General features: G+C 48.5%; 2 protein-coding genes across 2 annotated transcripts in view; both read right to left on the bottom strand.

The window, feature by feature from the left end:
- Positions 1-161: 161 nt before the first annotated feature.
- Positions 162-8,962, bottom strand: Polr2c (RNA polymerase II subunit C). The gene is made up of 9 exons (XM_005318226.5): positions 8,803-8,962; positions 8,594-8,643; positions 6,367-6,435; positions 5,961-6,013; positions 2,527-2,655; positions 2,072-2,123; positions 1,677-1,845; positions 1,460-1,534; positions 162-887 (listed from the first exon to the last, which is right to left on the bottom strand). Exons 1-9 carry the CDS (start codon positions 8,886-8,888, stop codon positions 743-745), a joined length of 828 nt encoding a protein of 275 aa, XP_005318283.1. The 5' UTR covers positions 8,889-8,962; the 3' UTR covers positions 162-742.
- Positions 8,963-10,692: 1,730 nt separating this feature from the next.
- The window catches only part of Coq9 (coenzyme Q9), a 15,005-nt gene continuing 8,158 nt past the window's right edge, over positions 10,693-17,539 (bottom strand). The window contains exons 4-9 of the mRNA XM_005318225.4: positions 15,262-15,404; positions 14,894-14,978; positions 13,413-13,517; positions 12,007-12,162; positions 11,633-11,686; positions 10,693-11,391 (exon numbers count right to left, since the gene is read on the bottom strand). Of these exons, the coding sequence (XP_005318282.1) occupies positions 11,356-11,391; positions 11,633-11,686; positions 12,007-12,162; positions 13,413-13,517; positions 14,894-14,978; positions 15,262-15,404 (579 nt within the window). The 3' untranslated portion in view covers positions 10,693-11,355. The remainder of the gene's footprint in view (positions 11,392-11,632; positions 11,687-12,006; positions 12,163-13,412; positions 13,518-14,893; positions 14,979-15,261; positions 15,405-17,539) is intronic.

Here is a 17,539-nt window from a genome sequence, read left to right as displayed (position 1 = left end):
CCAGGCTGCCTCATTAACTGCTTTGGGTAAGCTCCTACCTGAAGACAGCGCTAAGGGGCCAGGGCCAGAACCTTCATTAAGGAGAAATGAAACAGGTGGAAGGGGCCTTTGCTTCTGCGGTCCCCCACACCAAGCAAAAGGATCAGGCTGTTGGAGGGGAAGGCGTTCAAACAGCATGTTTATTGTGGAGGGAGGGGACAGCCAGAGTCTATCCTAAAGGATTACTTTCCAAATTAGGAACACCCAGAAATTTGAGGTGCCAGTAGCCTGGCTCTGGGGAAAGAGCCAGGACCATTTATCACCTGCCTAAATGAAGGTTCTAGCACTCAATCCTAACACCGAAAACCTAAGCTCCAGCTGTGAAAATCCCTTCCTTTTAGATGGAAAGGGTATTAATGAGCTGGAATGACCAGGAGGAGTCCCGCTCAGTGGTTCTCAGAGGGGAAGCAGTATGCCCCCTACTGGGGTGCTAGGAAATGGGATGGGAGGGATGTTCTGGGTGCTAGGGAATACCACTGGGCCTTAACAAATAGGGCCAGGCATGCTAACTGTCTAGTAAAAACTGTCCTACCCTAAATTCCAATGGCATCCCTGGTAATCTGCAGCCCCCCTCTGGCTGGCACTGATGGCCTGTCATGAGGCTTGAATAGCAGTCCAGAGACCCCAAACCAGAAGGTGTCAAAGACCTGAAACCCAACTACTCTCTGGAATCCCCACTTTTGCTGAAATAGGTGAGCTGAAGCTAGTTTATGGTCAGCACATCACTTTGGATCTCGTGGCTTAACTGAGTCTGTAAATCACTCAGCTTCTTCTTTAATCCAGAGAGAGCTGAGAGAACAATGGTTTCAGGGCGCAGAGAACCACAGGATTCCACGTTGTAGTAAAACCTAAAAAGCAAGAATCCAGTGAGAGCCTTGGATGCAGGCTGGCCAGCCCGCCCCATCTCGGCCAGGGACTACCCTTCCTCTGAGTCTTGACTTTGTTCCTGTAAGGAACTTGACTTTAGCACTGGCTGACCTCCCTTCATCTAAAACCTCTTATGCAGAGTGGTCCAAACTCTTTGCAGGCCCTCAAGGAGGCTAATGTTACTTCAAGATGCATTGTGAGACTCCCAAAACAACCATGTATGTTCTACACTGCGGAAAAAGTGGAAAATCAAATAAGCAGTGAATCTGCTACAGCCCCACATATTCTGCACTGTAGCACTGTGGCCAGTTTCTGCCTTGAACTTGGACCTGCACAGCCTTTTCTTTGGAAGCTCAAGGCAGAATAGGAACAGCTTGACTCAGCGGAGAGATCCTCTTTCTCATGGTTACCAAAAAGGGCTTGGGATGTGCACATATCACAGGCTATTGGGCAGCTGGGGCCTCCCTCAGCTATGGGAACTATGATGTGAGGGAGCGGGCGGGACTGCCTAACTCAGTCTGTACCCACATCCCAGAAAGGACCAGGGTCTTACCTTTCTGGCTTGCCATTGGGGTCATAGGGAGCCTGTGACTCGTCCTCATCCAGCTCTGAATATTCACTCTTTGGCCTGAGGTCAAACACAGGTCAATAAGGCAGCTGCTTTTGCTCTTTGACGTTCACAGCCAGCCAACCCTCTCTCGCTCACTAGCAGTTGTGTCCACCCCGGCTCTAGCCCTAAATGCCCACCTTCACTTCTGAAAGGAACATACCATTCCTCAGGCTTGGGGTACACTGTGTGCCTCAGGGCATTGTCGGGATCATATTCAAAAGCCACCCCTGCAGTGGGGTTCCACTTGGCATGTTCCTTGCCAAAGCCCTTTTTGGCATAGGCTCGAAGCCTCAGCTCCTGGCCCTTTCTCAGCTTGACAATGAGGATGTCTGCAAGGAGACATGTGAGTCAGTCAAGGACCAGGAGAGGTAAATTTGGCCTGGAGTGGGATCAGAACAAAACACACACACACACACACACACACACACACACACAGAAAAAACAGAACCAAGTCACAAGGAGACCTGGTGACACGAGAGGCTGCATCTGGCCTGCCCCTCTGGCCCATGTGGTGACAGCTCAGGAAAATGTTTGCACACTCCTCCAGCCCCTTACCATCCTGCTCCACGTAGTCGTTGGGGTCATTATCTCGGTTCCGGGATGTCACCTGCGTTGGAGCCCAAACAGAAGCATCTATTAGCCTGTCCCCCGCCAGGTGCCCCTCTGGCAGCCATCTCCCAGCACCTCCAGCCTACAATCTGTCAAGCAGGGAAATGACGCCTTATAAAGTGGTGGCAGATGTGCCCCCAGGGATTCCACTCCAGTTTATGCTCCTGTGATACCGTTTAGTCAAAATAATCCCATGGCCTTTACAGGTTCCTCAGGTGACAGGGCACAAGGCACCTATCCTGTTCTGTCTAAGAATCCAGAATCAGCACTTCCAGGCGTCAGGTTAAAGAAGACAGGGCACAGGAAGGTCAATGACTCGCTAGGATCCACTCCAACCTGGCCCATGTGGAGCCATCACAAGAACAAAACCCTGGGGAGGGAGGATGGGCTCAGGCACTGACCGGAATGACCCGGGGGCTGTTGGAGATGAGATCTCGGGATGTGACATGCCGCGTCTGGTCTTCATTGCACCTCACGTCCAGGGTGAACTCCACCGAGCACTCAGGGCAGAATTCCTCACACGTGCAGTCCTGAGGTAGGAAGAGAAGGAGGAATACGTGTGTGGTGAGCCAGTGAACCCCACCAGACTCCCTGCTTCTAATATCCACTGCCTTTAAATTTCTTCATCTATAAACAATGGGTTGACCAGTCTCCAGGCTTTCTGGGCTGTGACAATCTGCTACTCCACTCCGCTGCTCAACTTTCCAGCCAACCCATGCACACTGACACCAGCTTCCTCCGCACCCACGCTGCCAGGCACCACAGGGACACAAACTGCTAACCGCCCTCTGGCCTGAGTACCTTCCTCCGAGGACTAAGGCTGTTAGGGAAAGGATGCTCCATGCGCAGTGGTTCAGCTTGCCACGGACTAGGAAGACCAGCTTGGGAATGAAACCATTTAAAATATAAAAAGCCAAAGAAGAAAAGAAAAAAGCACTTTTCAAGTTTTAGCTACTGACCTATTTTTAAAGAATCTCATGACGTTTCATGCATACACAAAAAAGAGAGGTTGAGTAAAATAAACTGATGTCATGTAACTATCACTCAGTTCCTATAAATGTCAATATTTTGACACTTTTTTTTTTTGGGGTACCAGGGATTGAGCTCAGGGGCACTCGACTACTGAGCCACATCCTCGGCCCTATTTTGTATTTTATTTAGAGACAGGGTCTCACTGGGTTGCTTAGCACCTTACTTTTGCTGAGGCTGGCTCTGAACTCACAATCCTCCTGCCTCAGCCTCCTGAGCCACTGGGATTTCAGGCATATGCCACTGTGCTCAGCAATATTTTGCCACTCTTTAAATAAGTCACTCTTGAAACCACCTATTCCTATGTTAGGGACTTCCTGCAGCAATTTAACTCTGGGCAAGAAGAAACTCAGGAGAACACAATCACAAAAACCATTCTCTCCCTCACATCAGTAAGAAAACCCCAACACACTCTGATTTTGCAAGATGATGAGGAAGAAGAAATAATTAGGGCTCCCATCTAGGTACTCTACAGTCGTATACAGATGGGGCAGGAAGGCAACTCAGGCCTTTGGACTGGATCCTTCTTAAAGATGTGAAAGGGAAGAATCAAAATATATTCAGGAAGATAAAATATGAAAAGAAACTCAACCTGAAAAAATAAAAGTATACCAAAAAGGAGTTTGTTCAAGATGGAAAAAAGACCATAGAGCTAGGATAACCAAATGCGAAGACTAAAAAGCTCTACCAACCAGGTAAATCTTTTTTATGTATATATTTTTTCGTTTTGGGTAGACACAATATCTTTATTTTATTTTTATGTGGTGCTGAGGATCGAACCCAGTGCCTCACACATGCTAGGTGAGCACTTACCACTGAGCCACAACCCCAGCCCCCAAGTAAATCTTGACAATGTCACAACCCACATATACATACAAACAGTAAAGAATATCTTGGGGATAGCTATAAAAATATGAATATATACTTTATATAAATATTATATAACTAATACTAATTTTCTTGGGCACAATAATAGGGTAATTATATAAGAAAATACCATTCTTAGAAAAAGTGTCTGAAGGGGCTGGGGACATAGCTCAGTTGGTAGAGTGCTTGCCATCACATGTACAAGGCCTGGGTTCAATCCCCAGCACCACCCCCCAAAAAAAAAAAAAAAAAAAAGAAGTGTCTGAAAAGTATTTAGGTGATATGGATCAGATGTCTGTAACTTACTTTCCAATAGTTCATAAAAAAACCAAAACACCAGATATGAAAATAAGTGAATGTAGCAAACTATTTACAACTGATAACTACAGAGAAAACATTCTTTTAATGTTTAATATTTTTTCCCAAAATTTTCTGTAGATTTTTAGAAAAAGATGAGCTGAAAAAAACCCATACCATCTTTGTTCAATAAATATAATACTGGAAGAAAATTTAATGGAAGGAATTGCTAGGCCATAGGACATGCATATCTTTATGCAAGACATTGCCAAATTATTTGTAATTGTGGTACAACTATCTCCACCAACATCCATGTTTTATTTCTTAAAAACAAGTCTTGCCAGGCCATGGTGATGCACCCCTATAATCCCAGCGACTTGGGAGGCTGAGGTAGAAGGATCACAAGTTTAAGGTCAGCCTCAGCAATTTAGTGAGAGCCTAAGCAACTTAGCGAGACCTTGTCTTAAAATAAAAAATTTAAAAAGTCTGGGGATGTGGCTCAGTGGTCAAGTGCCCCTGGGTTCAATTTCCAGTTCCAACAAAACAAAACAAAACAAAACAAAACAACAACAAAAGTCTTGGCTAGGGGTAGTCCTTGCCTAGCACGTGGGAGCCACTGGGGTCAGTATCCAGTTTGTCTGTCTGTCTCTCTCTCTGTCACACACAAAAGCAAGTTGTTAATGCACTATGTTATTAGCTTCATATTTTTCTGTGTGCTTCAATATTCCTCTTAAAAAAAAAAAAAAGACTATGTTAGGGGCTGGGGATGTGGCTCAAGCGGTATTGCGCTCGCCTGGCATGCGTGTGGCCTGGGTTCGATCCTCAGCACCACATACCAACAAAGATGTTGTGTCCTCCAAAAACTGAAAAATAAACATTGAAATTCTCTCTCTCTCTCTCAAAAAAAATTATGTTACAAGATGTATCAAATTAACTACAACAAAAACAAACAAGAACCCCCCCCCCCAAAAAAAATCACAATAAAACAAAAACAAAAACACAAACACATGCCCTTGGAAACAGAGAATGAGCTGATTCAAGGATCACCAAAGCCACCAAGAAAGCATACTCAGACTGTTATCTAATGCAGCCCCATAAAAACATGGAGGAAACCTAATCTCCCATTTTTTCCTGATAAAATCATCAAAGAACAAACCTGACCTTGGAGCCAGGGATCCTACCCTGGCCATGTTAACCAGCATCACCTACAGGAAGAGGCATGGATCTGGCAGGCACCAGTTAGTTATGTGAGTGCCTCGGGTGCTATTCTTCTGAGGGCTTCCACTCCCTCTATACTCCTTATCTTCACCACAACCTTCTGCTGCCTCCCTTTAGGCTGCCAGGCCTCCACCCTGGGAAGACACACTTTGGAAGGAAAGAAGGAAGGAAGGAACCCACTGTTCAGCATAAATGGACATTCTGATGGATGCGCCCTCTTGTGTGGCTAACAAGACACCTCATGCCCTGGGTACCTATCATCAATCTGAGTTCCATCAGAACCAAGAACCTGGATGTACTTCAGGCTTTAGACAACATTTTCATGTCTTTCTAAAATATCAACCTAAAAGCAAGAGGTCAGAAAAGATCCCTCAGAGAGCTGAAGCTTCTCCCCTCCTCCACAGTCAACCCATTACACACTTACCCGGGAGTACTGCAGCTTGTCCACAATGTCATCACTAGTGAGGGGAATTAGTCCTGTAAGACACAGAAAAGCACTTTAAACAAGACCCAACAGCTGGACATGGTAGCACACTCCTCCTATAGCCCAGCTACTCAGGAGCCTGAGGCAGGAGGATCACAAGTTCTAGACCAGCTGGGCAACTTAGCAAGACCCTGTCTCAAAATAAAAAAACAGAAAAGGGCTGGGCAATGTATGCTCAGTGGTACAGAGCCCCCTAATTCAATCCCCAGTTCTGGGGAAACAAACAAACAAACAAAAAAACACCCAACAGGAACGCCAACCCAAGAACCTAAATTCCCCTTGAGAGGCTCCTCCTATGACACCAGGCATAGTACTCTCCCCTCACTCTCCCAACACCAGCACTCACCAAGCCTGTGAGCAATGAACTCATCATGAAGGACTGAAGAATTGGCATCAATCTGAACCCAGTCAATAGCTAAAAAAAAAAATGAAGAGTAGTTAAGTCACCAACTTCATCAGAGAATCAAACAGTGTGCTCAAGATTCAGAAATCACCTGATGCTTCTAAAATGCAGACTCCTGAGCCAGCTGCCAGAGGCTGATTCCACAGTACCATAGCCTAGGAATCTGCATTTTAACAAAAACTACACACCCCATACTCCACCTCCCTGCCCAGGTGATAATGCAGGGGGTTGACACTCACCTAAAGAATATAAAAGGAATGGGAACATATCATTGAGCTGAATATTTCTGTGAGAAGCCAACCTGTGCCAACACCAAATCCAAAAACTATTGGGGCACTTAAAAATTATGGAAAATGGACTGGGGTTGTGGATCAGTGGTAAAATGCTTGCCTCACACATGTGAGGCACTGGGTTCGATACTCAGCACCACATAAAAATAAAGGCATCGTGTCCATCTACAACTGAAAATATTTTTTTAAAATGTGGAAAATTTCACAGAAATAACAGACTTATGGTCATATGTCATTTTATGATACAATGACCAGATCACCCAATTTAAAACTTCACTATCTTTCAATGGATAGATGTTTACTGAATTTCTTCAGTGGGTAAGGCACAATCCTATCAACAATGAGGTGGATGAGGAAGGACTGTACTCTCAAATAAGCTTGACTTAAACACAACTGTCCTCACATATAGATCTGCACATGATTAAGTCAAGAAGTAAAATAGCATTGCAGCCCAACTGTTACTAGGGCACGGACACTAGTAACAGAGGTCAGAAGAGGACCAGATACCTGCTTTGTCCTGCTACACTTCCTCAACCCAAGCAAGGACCATGACCCAAGCTTTTCTGCTTCTTTACTCTCCCATCTCCATTCCCTGAAATGTCTTTACCTCTACTGCCCCCCACCTCAATACAGGTTAAAATCCTGGCCTAAAAACCAAGACTTCTCTGCTCTTCCTATTACAGCTATGATCAATTGCTCCCTTTGAACTGCTTTCACAAACCACCAGAGCTCCCTTAAGTCACCTCTCACATGTTGCCTTGTGACATGTGCATGTCTTATCTCTACTTCAACCTTTGAAAATGCCCAAGGCAGGGTCTTGAGACCCTTTGCATTTCTAGTGTGGGTGCTCAATGTCATTCGTAAAACCAAATTTGTGGGAAAAGCAGCATTTAGACCCAGAAGTACATCATGAAGTACAACTCTCTTTACTCAGGATGAAACATACCCAGAGGCTGCAGGGATTAGGCAGGGGGAGGACCAGCAGTCCAGGCTGAGCTGATAAACTTGACTGGGAGTGGTGATGTGGATGAACTAAAAATTTTCTTGTTCTATAATCATTTGATCTGTTTATTTCCTTAAAAGCATGAACACTTGAAACAGCAGCTATATTTCCTTTTTTGGGGCCCATTTTCTTTGAGCTGACACTTGGAATCTACTTGTTGAATTTTACACACGCATGGTCAATGCATAAAACATTCACAGCAGAGTGGCTGGACCCCAACCAGAGACAAGTTTTCCCTCCACTAAGTGCCAGCTTCACTGTGGCTATGCTTCTCTTGTTTTGACCACAGTCTACCTTACACTAATGTTGTGTAAGGATTCGATTTTTCCCCCCTGCAACTTCACTGTGAGCTCCAAGAAGGCTGAAACGCTGTTCCACACAGCTCTGCACCTCCAGTGCTTGGCACCATGCCTGGCACTTACATGCTCTATATAAGCAGCGGAAGAATAGATCATTAGAAAAGGCTTAGTGATCGCAAAGCACTTACAGATGACCTCACTTGATCCTTGCTAGAAGTCGGTAAGGCGTAGAGTGTCTGAACGTTGCAGAGGAGGACTACCTGCAGCATGCGGAAGCTGAATAACTTGCCCTCTTACCTTCTCTTGTTTGCACAGACGGTAAGTGAAAACAGTACTGGAACCCAAGCCGCCTACGCTCCTCACCCACAGGGTAAGGGTGGACCTAACTGGCCCGAGGGAGCCAGGAAGGCCAGCAGTGACCACGGGATCAAGGGCACAGGGCCTGATCAAGTCTCCAGCACTGCCGTCTTCTCAGCACCCCCAATGCCAGCCCCACCCGAGGACTGGCGGCAGGAGCCTCAGGTGGCGGAGGGAATGGGGGCGGGAATGGCGGTTCTGGCAACCAGGGGGTCGCTTACCTATTATGGGCACCTCGGCGATGAAGACCCTCCGAATGGAATTGGCCACTCTGAAGGCGAAAACCCCGAGCGGCGGCGTGAGGGTGCCGCTGCCGCGACAGGCCGCCCCGCGCGCAGGCTCCCAAGCGCAACCCTGGCACCGGGCGGCTCGGGAAGTCCCTCCCTCCCCCCGCTCCAGAGCCGCCAGCCTCGCCCCTCCCCGGCCTTACGCCAGGTCCGTGTTCTCAATGATGAACTTGACGTTCTCGTCGGTGAGCTCCGTGATCCGCACCGTGGGCTGGTTGGCGTACGGCATTGCGCCCCGCGTCCAGCCGGGCCCCGCGACAGCTGCGCCGCGCCTGCGCCGACTCCGCCACCGGAAGTCGGTCAGCGCGGCCTCTGCCCCTTTTGTTGAGGATCGCGCGCAGCGCCACCTGCTGCTCGGAGGCCGAAACCACCCCAGGTCCGCGTTTTCAAACCCCATCTGTTCCTAAGTACATCAGGTTCAACCATCGTGGAAGGTAATGTGGCAAAACTTGAGCATGTTTTTGACTCAACAATGAACTAGCTGCGGGTGGTGGCGCGCGCCTATAATCCCAGAGGCTTGGGAGGCTGAATCAGGAGGATTGAAAGTTTGAGGCCAGCCTCAGCTATTTAGTGAGACCCTACCTCAAAATAAAAAACAAAAAGGGCTAGGGATATATGTTGCTCAGTGGTACCCTGGGTTCAATCTCCAGTACCAACTTTTTAAAAAATAAACTTCTAAGAATTCATACTGCAGAAAACTTTGCAGTTGTAAAAATATGTACAGGGTTGTTCGTGGCAGTATTGTAATGGCAAAAATATTCACTAGACAGTAATTTTTGAGAGACTTGGTTAAACACACAGGAATACTATGAAGCTTTAAAAAGAATTAAGTAAGCTTGGTACACCTATGGAAAAACAATGTGTGTATACTTGAGCTAAATGTGCTTGAAAGATGGGCATATACCCTTTCCTGTTGGCCCTTTAAGTTGGGATCGTGCACTTCAGAAAACAGCAGGAAGATACAATGCATCTAGGTTTTTTTTTTTTTTTTCTTTGTGGTCCTGGGAACTGAATGCAGGGGAACATTTCCAGTCCTATTTATTTTTTGTGATAGAGTCTTACTAAATTGCCAAGCCTGGCTTTGAACTTCAATCCTCCTGCCCCAGCCTCCCCAGTAGCTGAGATAACAGGTGTGCACCACCATGCTGGGCTTATCATCTACAGCTCTGTGTAGTTACAGTGGGTGAGAGCTCTTCATCTCTGCATCCCCAGTGCCTGGTGGTGGGCTCCACAGTGTGTGCTCCATTACCAAAGCCCCTAAACAGACTAGAGATGAGTTTAAACGGGTCTTAAAAAAGTGGCAGCTGCTCATAGAGAAGAGAGGCCCTTAGATAGAACCCAGCAGGAGCTTCATCTAGGGAGCAGAAAAGCAATCAGAAAATAAAGAGAAGTTTGCTGTGGCAAAGAGTAACACCTTTTCCTGAGCCTAGAGGAAGGGCACCAAGGGGGCTCTTACTCGGCAGCTCATGCCATCTCAGGGAATTATGAATTATAGCCATCTGCTAAGATGAGGGGGATGCCCTGAAGGATAAAGGGGGAAATGCGATGTGGAGTAGCTTCTGCAGGAACTTCACAGGGTGTCACAAGGCACAAAGAATCAGAAGTATAGGGGGGAAAAAAAAAACCAGTGGTAGGCCCAGGAGAAGAGATCTGAGATCTGATTAGCTCCTGACATCCCCATCAATATTCGGCTGACACAGGCAGGAGAGAGCAAAGCAGGAGACAGTCAACCAGAGATGCAAAGGAGCCCAGTGAGCACTGGGCTGAGAGCTACAGACGATCACTGAAGTGGTGAGACAAGAGTAGCCAAGACATCGAGTGGTTTAGGGGGACAACCTGTTACCCTCATTTGTCTGACAGAAGACCTGGGCCCAGAGACATGGGGTGGTCCTAGTTATCCAGTGGGGATCAGCACCACAGCCAGAACTCAAGTCTCCTGGCCGCTTGGCTCACGCCTTTTCCCCATACTTCTGTGTCCCACGGGGGTCTTGGATATCGATCGTGGTCTACATGGAAAGCTCAAAACAGCCAAATGCTTCAAACGTATTTATTATTTTTACAGATTCTAAATACACTAATAATGCTGCAATGCATGCTGGTGTAAGGTGACACCACTGGCCACCTGTGGTGTAATGTGACACACTGTACCATACTTCTGGCCAGGCTGAGAGCCACCACCCAGCAGGAACTGTCTCAGGTGAGGCAGCTTTTTGAATGGACCCACAGGAGCCGCTCTCAGGACAGCAAAGGAACACCTGGGTCACTCATGCCTGTGTCGCACTGGGGCTGAGCTGCCACCTGGCGGTAGACTTTGTTTCTGACTTGGGAGCGCCACAGAGCTTTCCTAGGAAGGCTAGGACAGGACCAAGGTGACTGGGAGACCATGACAGGGACATGCTGAGTTTCTGTGGCTTGAAAGCTTGGGTGAGTGTGGTTTTCCAGTCACACAGTTGTAATGCAGAAAGGCATCAGAAGGCCAGGCCTAGGATCGGGAACTGAAGCGGTGGCCGCATCCCATGTCACAACTGTATCACCAAGTGCCCTCGTTTCCAGGTAGCTGCTGGTGACTTGAGTCCTCCCGTGTTCTCGGTAACACTTGGTAACACCCTGTCCCACGGTTGCACTCCTTACTTGTTAAAACTCTTTAAATCTACCTGCTCCTTTTCTTCCAGGCACTCAGGGTTCACCCCTTCCTTTCACCGGCGCTGGTTTAGACCTGTCAAGTTCTTGAGCTGATACAGGGATGGAAACAGAGTGGTGAGGTCCTTCCCTCCTCCAGGACTCCAGAGGGGAAGACTGGCGTTTTCCAGGTGGCAGGGCTGGCTCTGAAACCCACTCTTGACACACACCGGGAGTAAAAAGGGGCATTTGGGATCAACACTAGGGCTGCCATCTTTTTAGTCTTAAGACTACAAAACCATGTGGGGCGACACGTATCAGAGGGGTAGATGGGATAAGCTGCGCTGTACTCACCGTCACTGCTGCACCCATGAGGCCCTGCACCAGCGCCTCTCCAGTGGACTTCACCTGGAAGGAGTCAGTGGCCCTTAAGCCCCAACATGAACTCAAAGGTGGGACAGATGGGACTGATCAGGAAGCCTGTGACCCCCTGCACTGTGCACTGGAGGAAGAGTCTATGGACAACACAGTTACAAATGGGCAAAGCACAGCTCCTCAGGGCGGGCTAGTATAAGAGAGCTGCTCAGCCAGGCTCCCTGGGAAGGCCCTGGGGACCATCAGCTGAGGCAGAGAGGGAGCAGGAGCAGAACAGCCAGGTGACCAGCTGTGGCCCAAGGAGAATCAATGCACCCTTTGAAGAGGTTCCTAAACGGCTAGTCCCCAATTACCTGCTTGGCAGTGTGGCCCATGTTCATTGCATCATTAATCCGGTTTTCCAGGAAGCGCCAAGTGTCCTCGAAGTCTGGGGACGAGTCCTGCATCATCACCAGCTCTGTTGTGTTGTAGATGCCAACCAGCACGGCCCGGCGGGTGTACCAGTTAAACTGCGGAGAAACCCCCCGGGAAAGAGAGTCACCATTGCTTTTGTGGGCTGTGGTGGTCAAGGTAGTTCCTATCTAAGGCCTTGCTGACTCCCGAACTCTCTCCTGACTTCTTTCCCTCATAGATACAATACACATGGTCCTCTGGACAACAATAGTGTCCCCAATGTGGCTGCACATCAGAATTGTCTGGAGGATTAAAAATGTGAGCTCCTGGCCCCAACCTCTTAAGAGTCTTGAGTCAGTGAATCTGAATTAAGGGGTAGGAGCCAGGAGTTCTAATAAACATCTCAGGTGATCTGACTACATCCAGTCCATTTTAGAACTGCTGGGGAAAAGACTAAGTCCTAGGGCGTCTTAGAGTCCTGGGGAGGCTCTGCAACCAGACAGTTATGACCAAACCCTAGTGTGTTCTCAGTCCAGTGAGGGCTGGGGCAGATCAGGGACAGGTTACAACACCTTGGAAAGATGAGCATTCAAGTCTCTGGTGACTTGTGTTGGTCCTGGCAAACCACTCTCCAGAGGACCAGCTCAGCTGCTTGGTGTTTTATTCCTTTAATTTCTTTGCTTTCTAATTTCATGTTCCTACCCTCTCTGTTGGTGGTATATTCCCACATGAAGATGTTGATTAAAGCACTTTGTTATAAGTGTGGTGGGAGGATCTGTGGGCCTCCTCATTCTGGATTCCACGAAGTACCATCAGATTTTAATTTATTTTATGAAGGTGTACTTTGATTTTTTAATTTCCCACCAGAAATACAGTAGCATTAACAAGTCAGATTCTTCCCTGGTACCCCTTTAAAAGGAATTATTGATCTCTTAGCAAAGCAGGTCAAGATGGGCGGCAGGGAGAGTTTCTCTTTAAAGCAATGGTGTCAACATGGCACCTCCTTTTTGCAAAATCAGGCTCAGCAAGGACAGACGCTGAGGAACTCTGCTGCAGAATCTACATCTCAGGCGAGGGAGGGGGCATGACTAATAAAGGGCCTCCCAATCCCGAGGCCTCCTGAGGTCTCGCACCACCACTGTGCCTGGGAAGGAATAAGCTCTGGCTTGTGACTGGAATGCTGGTCCCTGAATGAAGATGACCTACATCCCACTCTGGCTTATTGAGGGATCCTCTTCATGCCTCAGATGGGAATGACTCTTGCAGGCCCCCTGAGGAGACTTGTGATCAAAGAAATTTCACCAACTTTTAAGAAGTGCTTTCCCCAACCCTCTCCTAGTGTCCTGTGGGCCCTCAGAAAACTCACGTCAGTAGACTGGTCCCCAGCATAATGCCACATGTCATCCACCATGCTGGTCAGCAGGCTCAGGCTGGGTGGGATGTTGTGAGGGAGTAGGAGGATGCTGAGGGCCTGAGGAGAGAGTAACAGGAATAGGTACTGCACAGGCGGCTAAGGAACATAAAGGGGGTCGGCCCAGCTCTGGTTCTCTGAGATCTGCCCTCTCCACCCAGCGGTGGGAGCTCCTGGCAGTTACCAACCCTGACCAAAGCTGGGAGCCTGGGGCATGTTTTTGTCCTAACTCGGACAAAAACAGATTCTCCATCCCTAATATTTGTAATTGGGAATGCAAATAGCCAAAGGGTCTAGACTGGTCTCTCTGAGTCCTGAGAGCAAGGATGGGAGAGGGGACCTCATTCTGTCACAAAGAGTTAGAAGCAGAGGGGAGCGAGGGTAAAAAGCAGGAGAGTTTGGGGTGGTTTCCAGGACATGCCAGGCCGACCCCAGCGCCCTGCAGCATCCGGCCCTCAGTGCCCCACAGCAGCATCACCAGGAATCCTCCCAGGCTCTTCTGCTTAACTCAAGCTGACTTCGGTCTCCTGAAAGCAAAAACCCTTCAACTTATACCAGTGATGACACAAACCAGGGACCTGGCCATTAGCAGACTTCAGCTCCTCCTGGCCTAACTGGACAAGGTCTTGCCTCTTTATCAACTCTAAAACCCACTGGCTGTTGTCTGATGACAGAGGTCCCGGATGGGCTGGGAAGTTTTCTCTCAGCTAAGCAGCCCTGGAGGAAAAGCTGTGCTCAATCTGGAAGGCAGCTGAGGCCAGGCCCATGCACTTCCACAGCTTCACCTGCAGGGGGCGGGATGACCCCAGGCTGTGACCCCTTCACACCCAGCTTGAGGTCAGGAGCACCATAGGTGCTCACAAGGCTGTCAAGGAAATTATGCGTTCAATAGTCTTCCAGCTGGACTGAAGGCACTGGATGTTTAAATCCTTCTCATTTCTAAGGTACTTTGACTGCATTTTCTTAACTCAGAGAATGGCCCACACTGTGACATGCTTTGAAACAGAGGAAAAAGGAAACTCCAGAAAAAAGCCTTTCCCAAGCATTGGCAATTGGACAAGAAGTTCCAGTCCTTGAGATGTTAAGCACAACAGGACTATCATTAAAGTGAAGACGGCTGAAAAATCCCTGACTCTCCTAACCTCTTCCATGGGGTCTTCCTTACAATGACCTAGTGGCTCACTCAGCTGCGGGGACCCCCGCCCCCAGGATGTGATCTAGGCCACTCGCATGTCCAAGACTGAGAGAGAAACGGCTCAGAGTCGCTCTTGTGGGCACTCCCAAGTTTGAACCTAGCTTTACTGAGTGTAGTAAGCGTTCCTGGCTTTATGGAGATTAGTGAGCTAACTTCTCAATAATACGCAAGTCCTCTGAGTGAAAGGTACTGAGAATGTTAAGTATTATTGTGCTCTGGGGCCTGGATGTGGACTCTGTACCCGGGGCCAGTGCTCAATGTACGGGATCAGCATTCTCAGTCTGGTTTCCACTGCGTCCCTCAGGAACTGGTCTGTCTTCCTCTTCCTGGAAGAGGGAAAAGAAAACAGTGTGTCTCCAGGTCAGAGGCCAGAACTTGGCGCTACACTGCCTATTCAGCCCTGGGGAGGAGGGTCCCACCAGCTCCTGATGCTGGCCTGGCTAAAGCTGTCAGAGACACGCTGCTGGGTTTCGGTTCCCTCCAAGCAGCAAGGCCGTTGGTGCTACCCTCTTTTGGCTCTGCTTGGGCTGGCTTCTGGAGACAGCTGGTAGGGCCCGAGTCCCCATCCTTAGCTGCCACTCTGAACAACAACAAAGCCAAAGGACTTACTCTGCCTGGCCCAGCTGCACCAGCTTCTGCTCCTCTTCTAGTATGTGGGCGAGCCGAGCGTTGCATTGGGTGACAAAGTGCAATATCAGCTCACTGCCATCGTTCCCAAACATGCTGGCTGCTGCACTGGACAGACCCAGAGACTACAGAGGGGAGAGAGAACACAGAGAGGTGGGCAGGTGTGACAGACATTCATCGCCTGTGCATCTCTAATGCCTCTTCCAGAAGCAAGGCCTTGACTTCAGTGAGACTCCACATTCCTCACCCCAGGTCCCTGTGATTTTGGTGAAACTCACCACCACCTGTCTCTCCACTATCCACCAAGCCCCTTGGTGTGTGTGCCAAGCACATGTTGGATGACCAGAGTTCACTGACCAGCATAGGGATGGGCACAGCACTACATGCAGGTCCCGGGCCACCATAGCACTCTCCCTAGTACTGAGGGAAGGTACTCGTCCTGCTGTCCTGCTGCACCACCTTTACTCTTGCCTGGGCGGCCCCTGCTGGGAAGTCAGCTCAGAGAGGAAAGCAAAAAGAACACTGGCCAGGGCTACTTTCAGACTATTCTGTATTAAAATGAGCCAAAACATCCTCTCTAGCATAAGTCAGTCGTAAGTCAGTAGAGTCAGAGTCAGAGTCAGCTCTGGTCTGGCCATTGAAACCTGGAGCCCTAATACCACCAGGGGGTCTGGGAAGGGCACTCATTCCTCCCTTCCTGACTCCTCTTTTGATTCCCTGCATCTGCTGGAAATTGGAGCGCTCAATGGTTTAAAACAAATTTTTTCATAATGAGTTGTCAAGGAGTTAACAAAACCACAGAAATTTTGTTATTCCTGATCTACAGCAATAATTGAGCATCTACTGAAAGCAGAACACTGACAGCAGCAGAGACAGATGGCAGGAAAAGAACACAAATATATTAAATATGAATTCCTACTGTTGGGAGGGGTTAGCACTCTCTTTTGGAGGAGTGCAGACTCCATAGAGGACAGTCTGACAGCAGCCTCGATGCGGATGGTGACTTCATGCACGCCACCTGCTAGGGACACCCTGAGCACATTACGTGGTCTCTGCCCCTGCACAGCAGCTCTATCAGCTGGGCACTACTGTCACTCACTCTTCATAGAGCGTGAAGCTCTGACACACGAAGCTGCTCTGTCTCCAACAGGGTGTGAGCGTGGGCCACGTGTGACATCCCTGCTGGCTCCTGCACTGTGGGGCTGGCACTCTGCAAACACATTTCTTGTCTGCATCCTGTTGCTTGAGGTTCCCAGGAGCAGCACCCTAGGGAAGCCCTTCAGCCTGGAAGCAGTAATTCCCTCCAGGAGCAGCAACACAACTGCAGAGCCTGGGGTGCAGTTTTCCCAGCATGTGCGGAACAAGCTTCATCAAGCCACATCCTCGTCCTGCCCTCCCAACTCAGACGACAGCCTCCAAGGACCCTCCCTCCAAGCACAGAGACACCTGTGCCAGCTAAGCAGCTCCACCTCAGAGGCCCGAGATTCCTCCCACATGGGAACTCTCCTTCAAGCTCCTCATTTCAATAATTCCAACTCTTCCTTTTGTTTCCTCGGCCGGATGAAGTTGCTTCCTGCTGCTGCCACCTCCACGATACCCTTCTTTCTATCCTTTCCATTACCTGGTTACTGATACCAGTTAACAACTCTTTCTATTAAATTCTATTCCAATAACTGGCAAGTTATGGTCTCCTAACTGAATTCTGAGCAATATATTTCCTGATAAAGCAACTCCACCTGAAATTTGTCCTAAGGAAACTAATAAATGTACTGTGTTGTATAAATAAGTTTACAATACTAAAAAATCAGAAATACCCAAATGTTTGACAAATGAAGTCGAGTAAATTCAGTAGGCACTCTGCGGCCACTAAAAAAGAAGATGCACCGAAGAGTTACCTAGAATATTCAGCATAATCTGCTGTTTCCACACGACCTGTTACATTTCTTTCTTCTACTTTATTCCATCACTTTCTTTTAAACCTTCTCTACCCTCAAACCTCTGCCTCCTCCCACCCTTTCCTCACCTCAGGTTCAAGATGCAGCTACGCCTACTTCACAGAGAAAACAGGGGCCATTCTCTGGGAACCCCCTTAGTGTTCTTCTAGAAACCAAGCCTGCAGCTGTCTTTTCCAGCTCTGTGCTCACATGTTCACGGTCAGTCCTTCTATGTATCTTCCAGAGCTCAAGTCCTTGCCTTGGAGGTGTCTGCTGCTTTGGATTTTGCCCATCTTCTCCCCTCCCCCTGTTTCTGTGCTCTTCCT

This window comes from Ictidomys tridecemlineatus, chromosome 15 (genome assembly GCF_052094955.1).
Source record: "Ictidomys tridecemlineatus isolate mIctTri1 chromosome 15, mIctTri1.hap1, whole genome shotgun sequence".
NCBI classification, from domain to species: domain Eukaryota; kingdom Metazoa; phylum Chordata; class Mammalia; order Rodentia; family Sciuridae; genus Ictidomys; species Ictidomys tridecemlineatus.
The sequence above is the reverse complement of the archived record's forward strand: the minus strand, read 5'-3'. Positions and strand labels throughout refer to the sequence as shown.

Excerpts from the sequence above, each read along its gene's own strand:
- Polr2c (XM_005318226.5), bottom strand. The coding sequence starts at position 8,888 with ATGCCGTACGCCAACCAGCCCACGGTGCGGATCACGGAGCTCACCGAC. Across the intron at positions 6,436-8,593 it reads CGCCGAGGTGCCCATAATAG|CTATTGACTGGGTTCAGATT; the intron begins GTAAGCGACCCC and ends TTTTTTTTTTAG. Across the intron at positions 888-1,459 it reads CCCAATGGCAAGCCAGAAAG|GTTTTACTACAACGTGGAAT; the intron begins GTAAGACCCTGG and ends CTTGCTTTTTAG.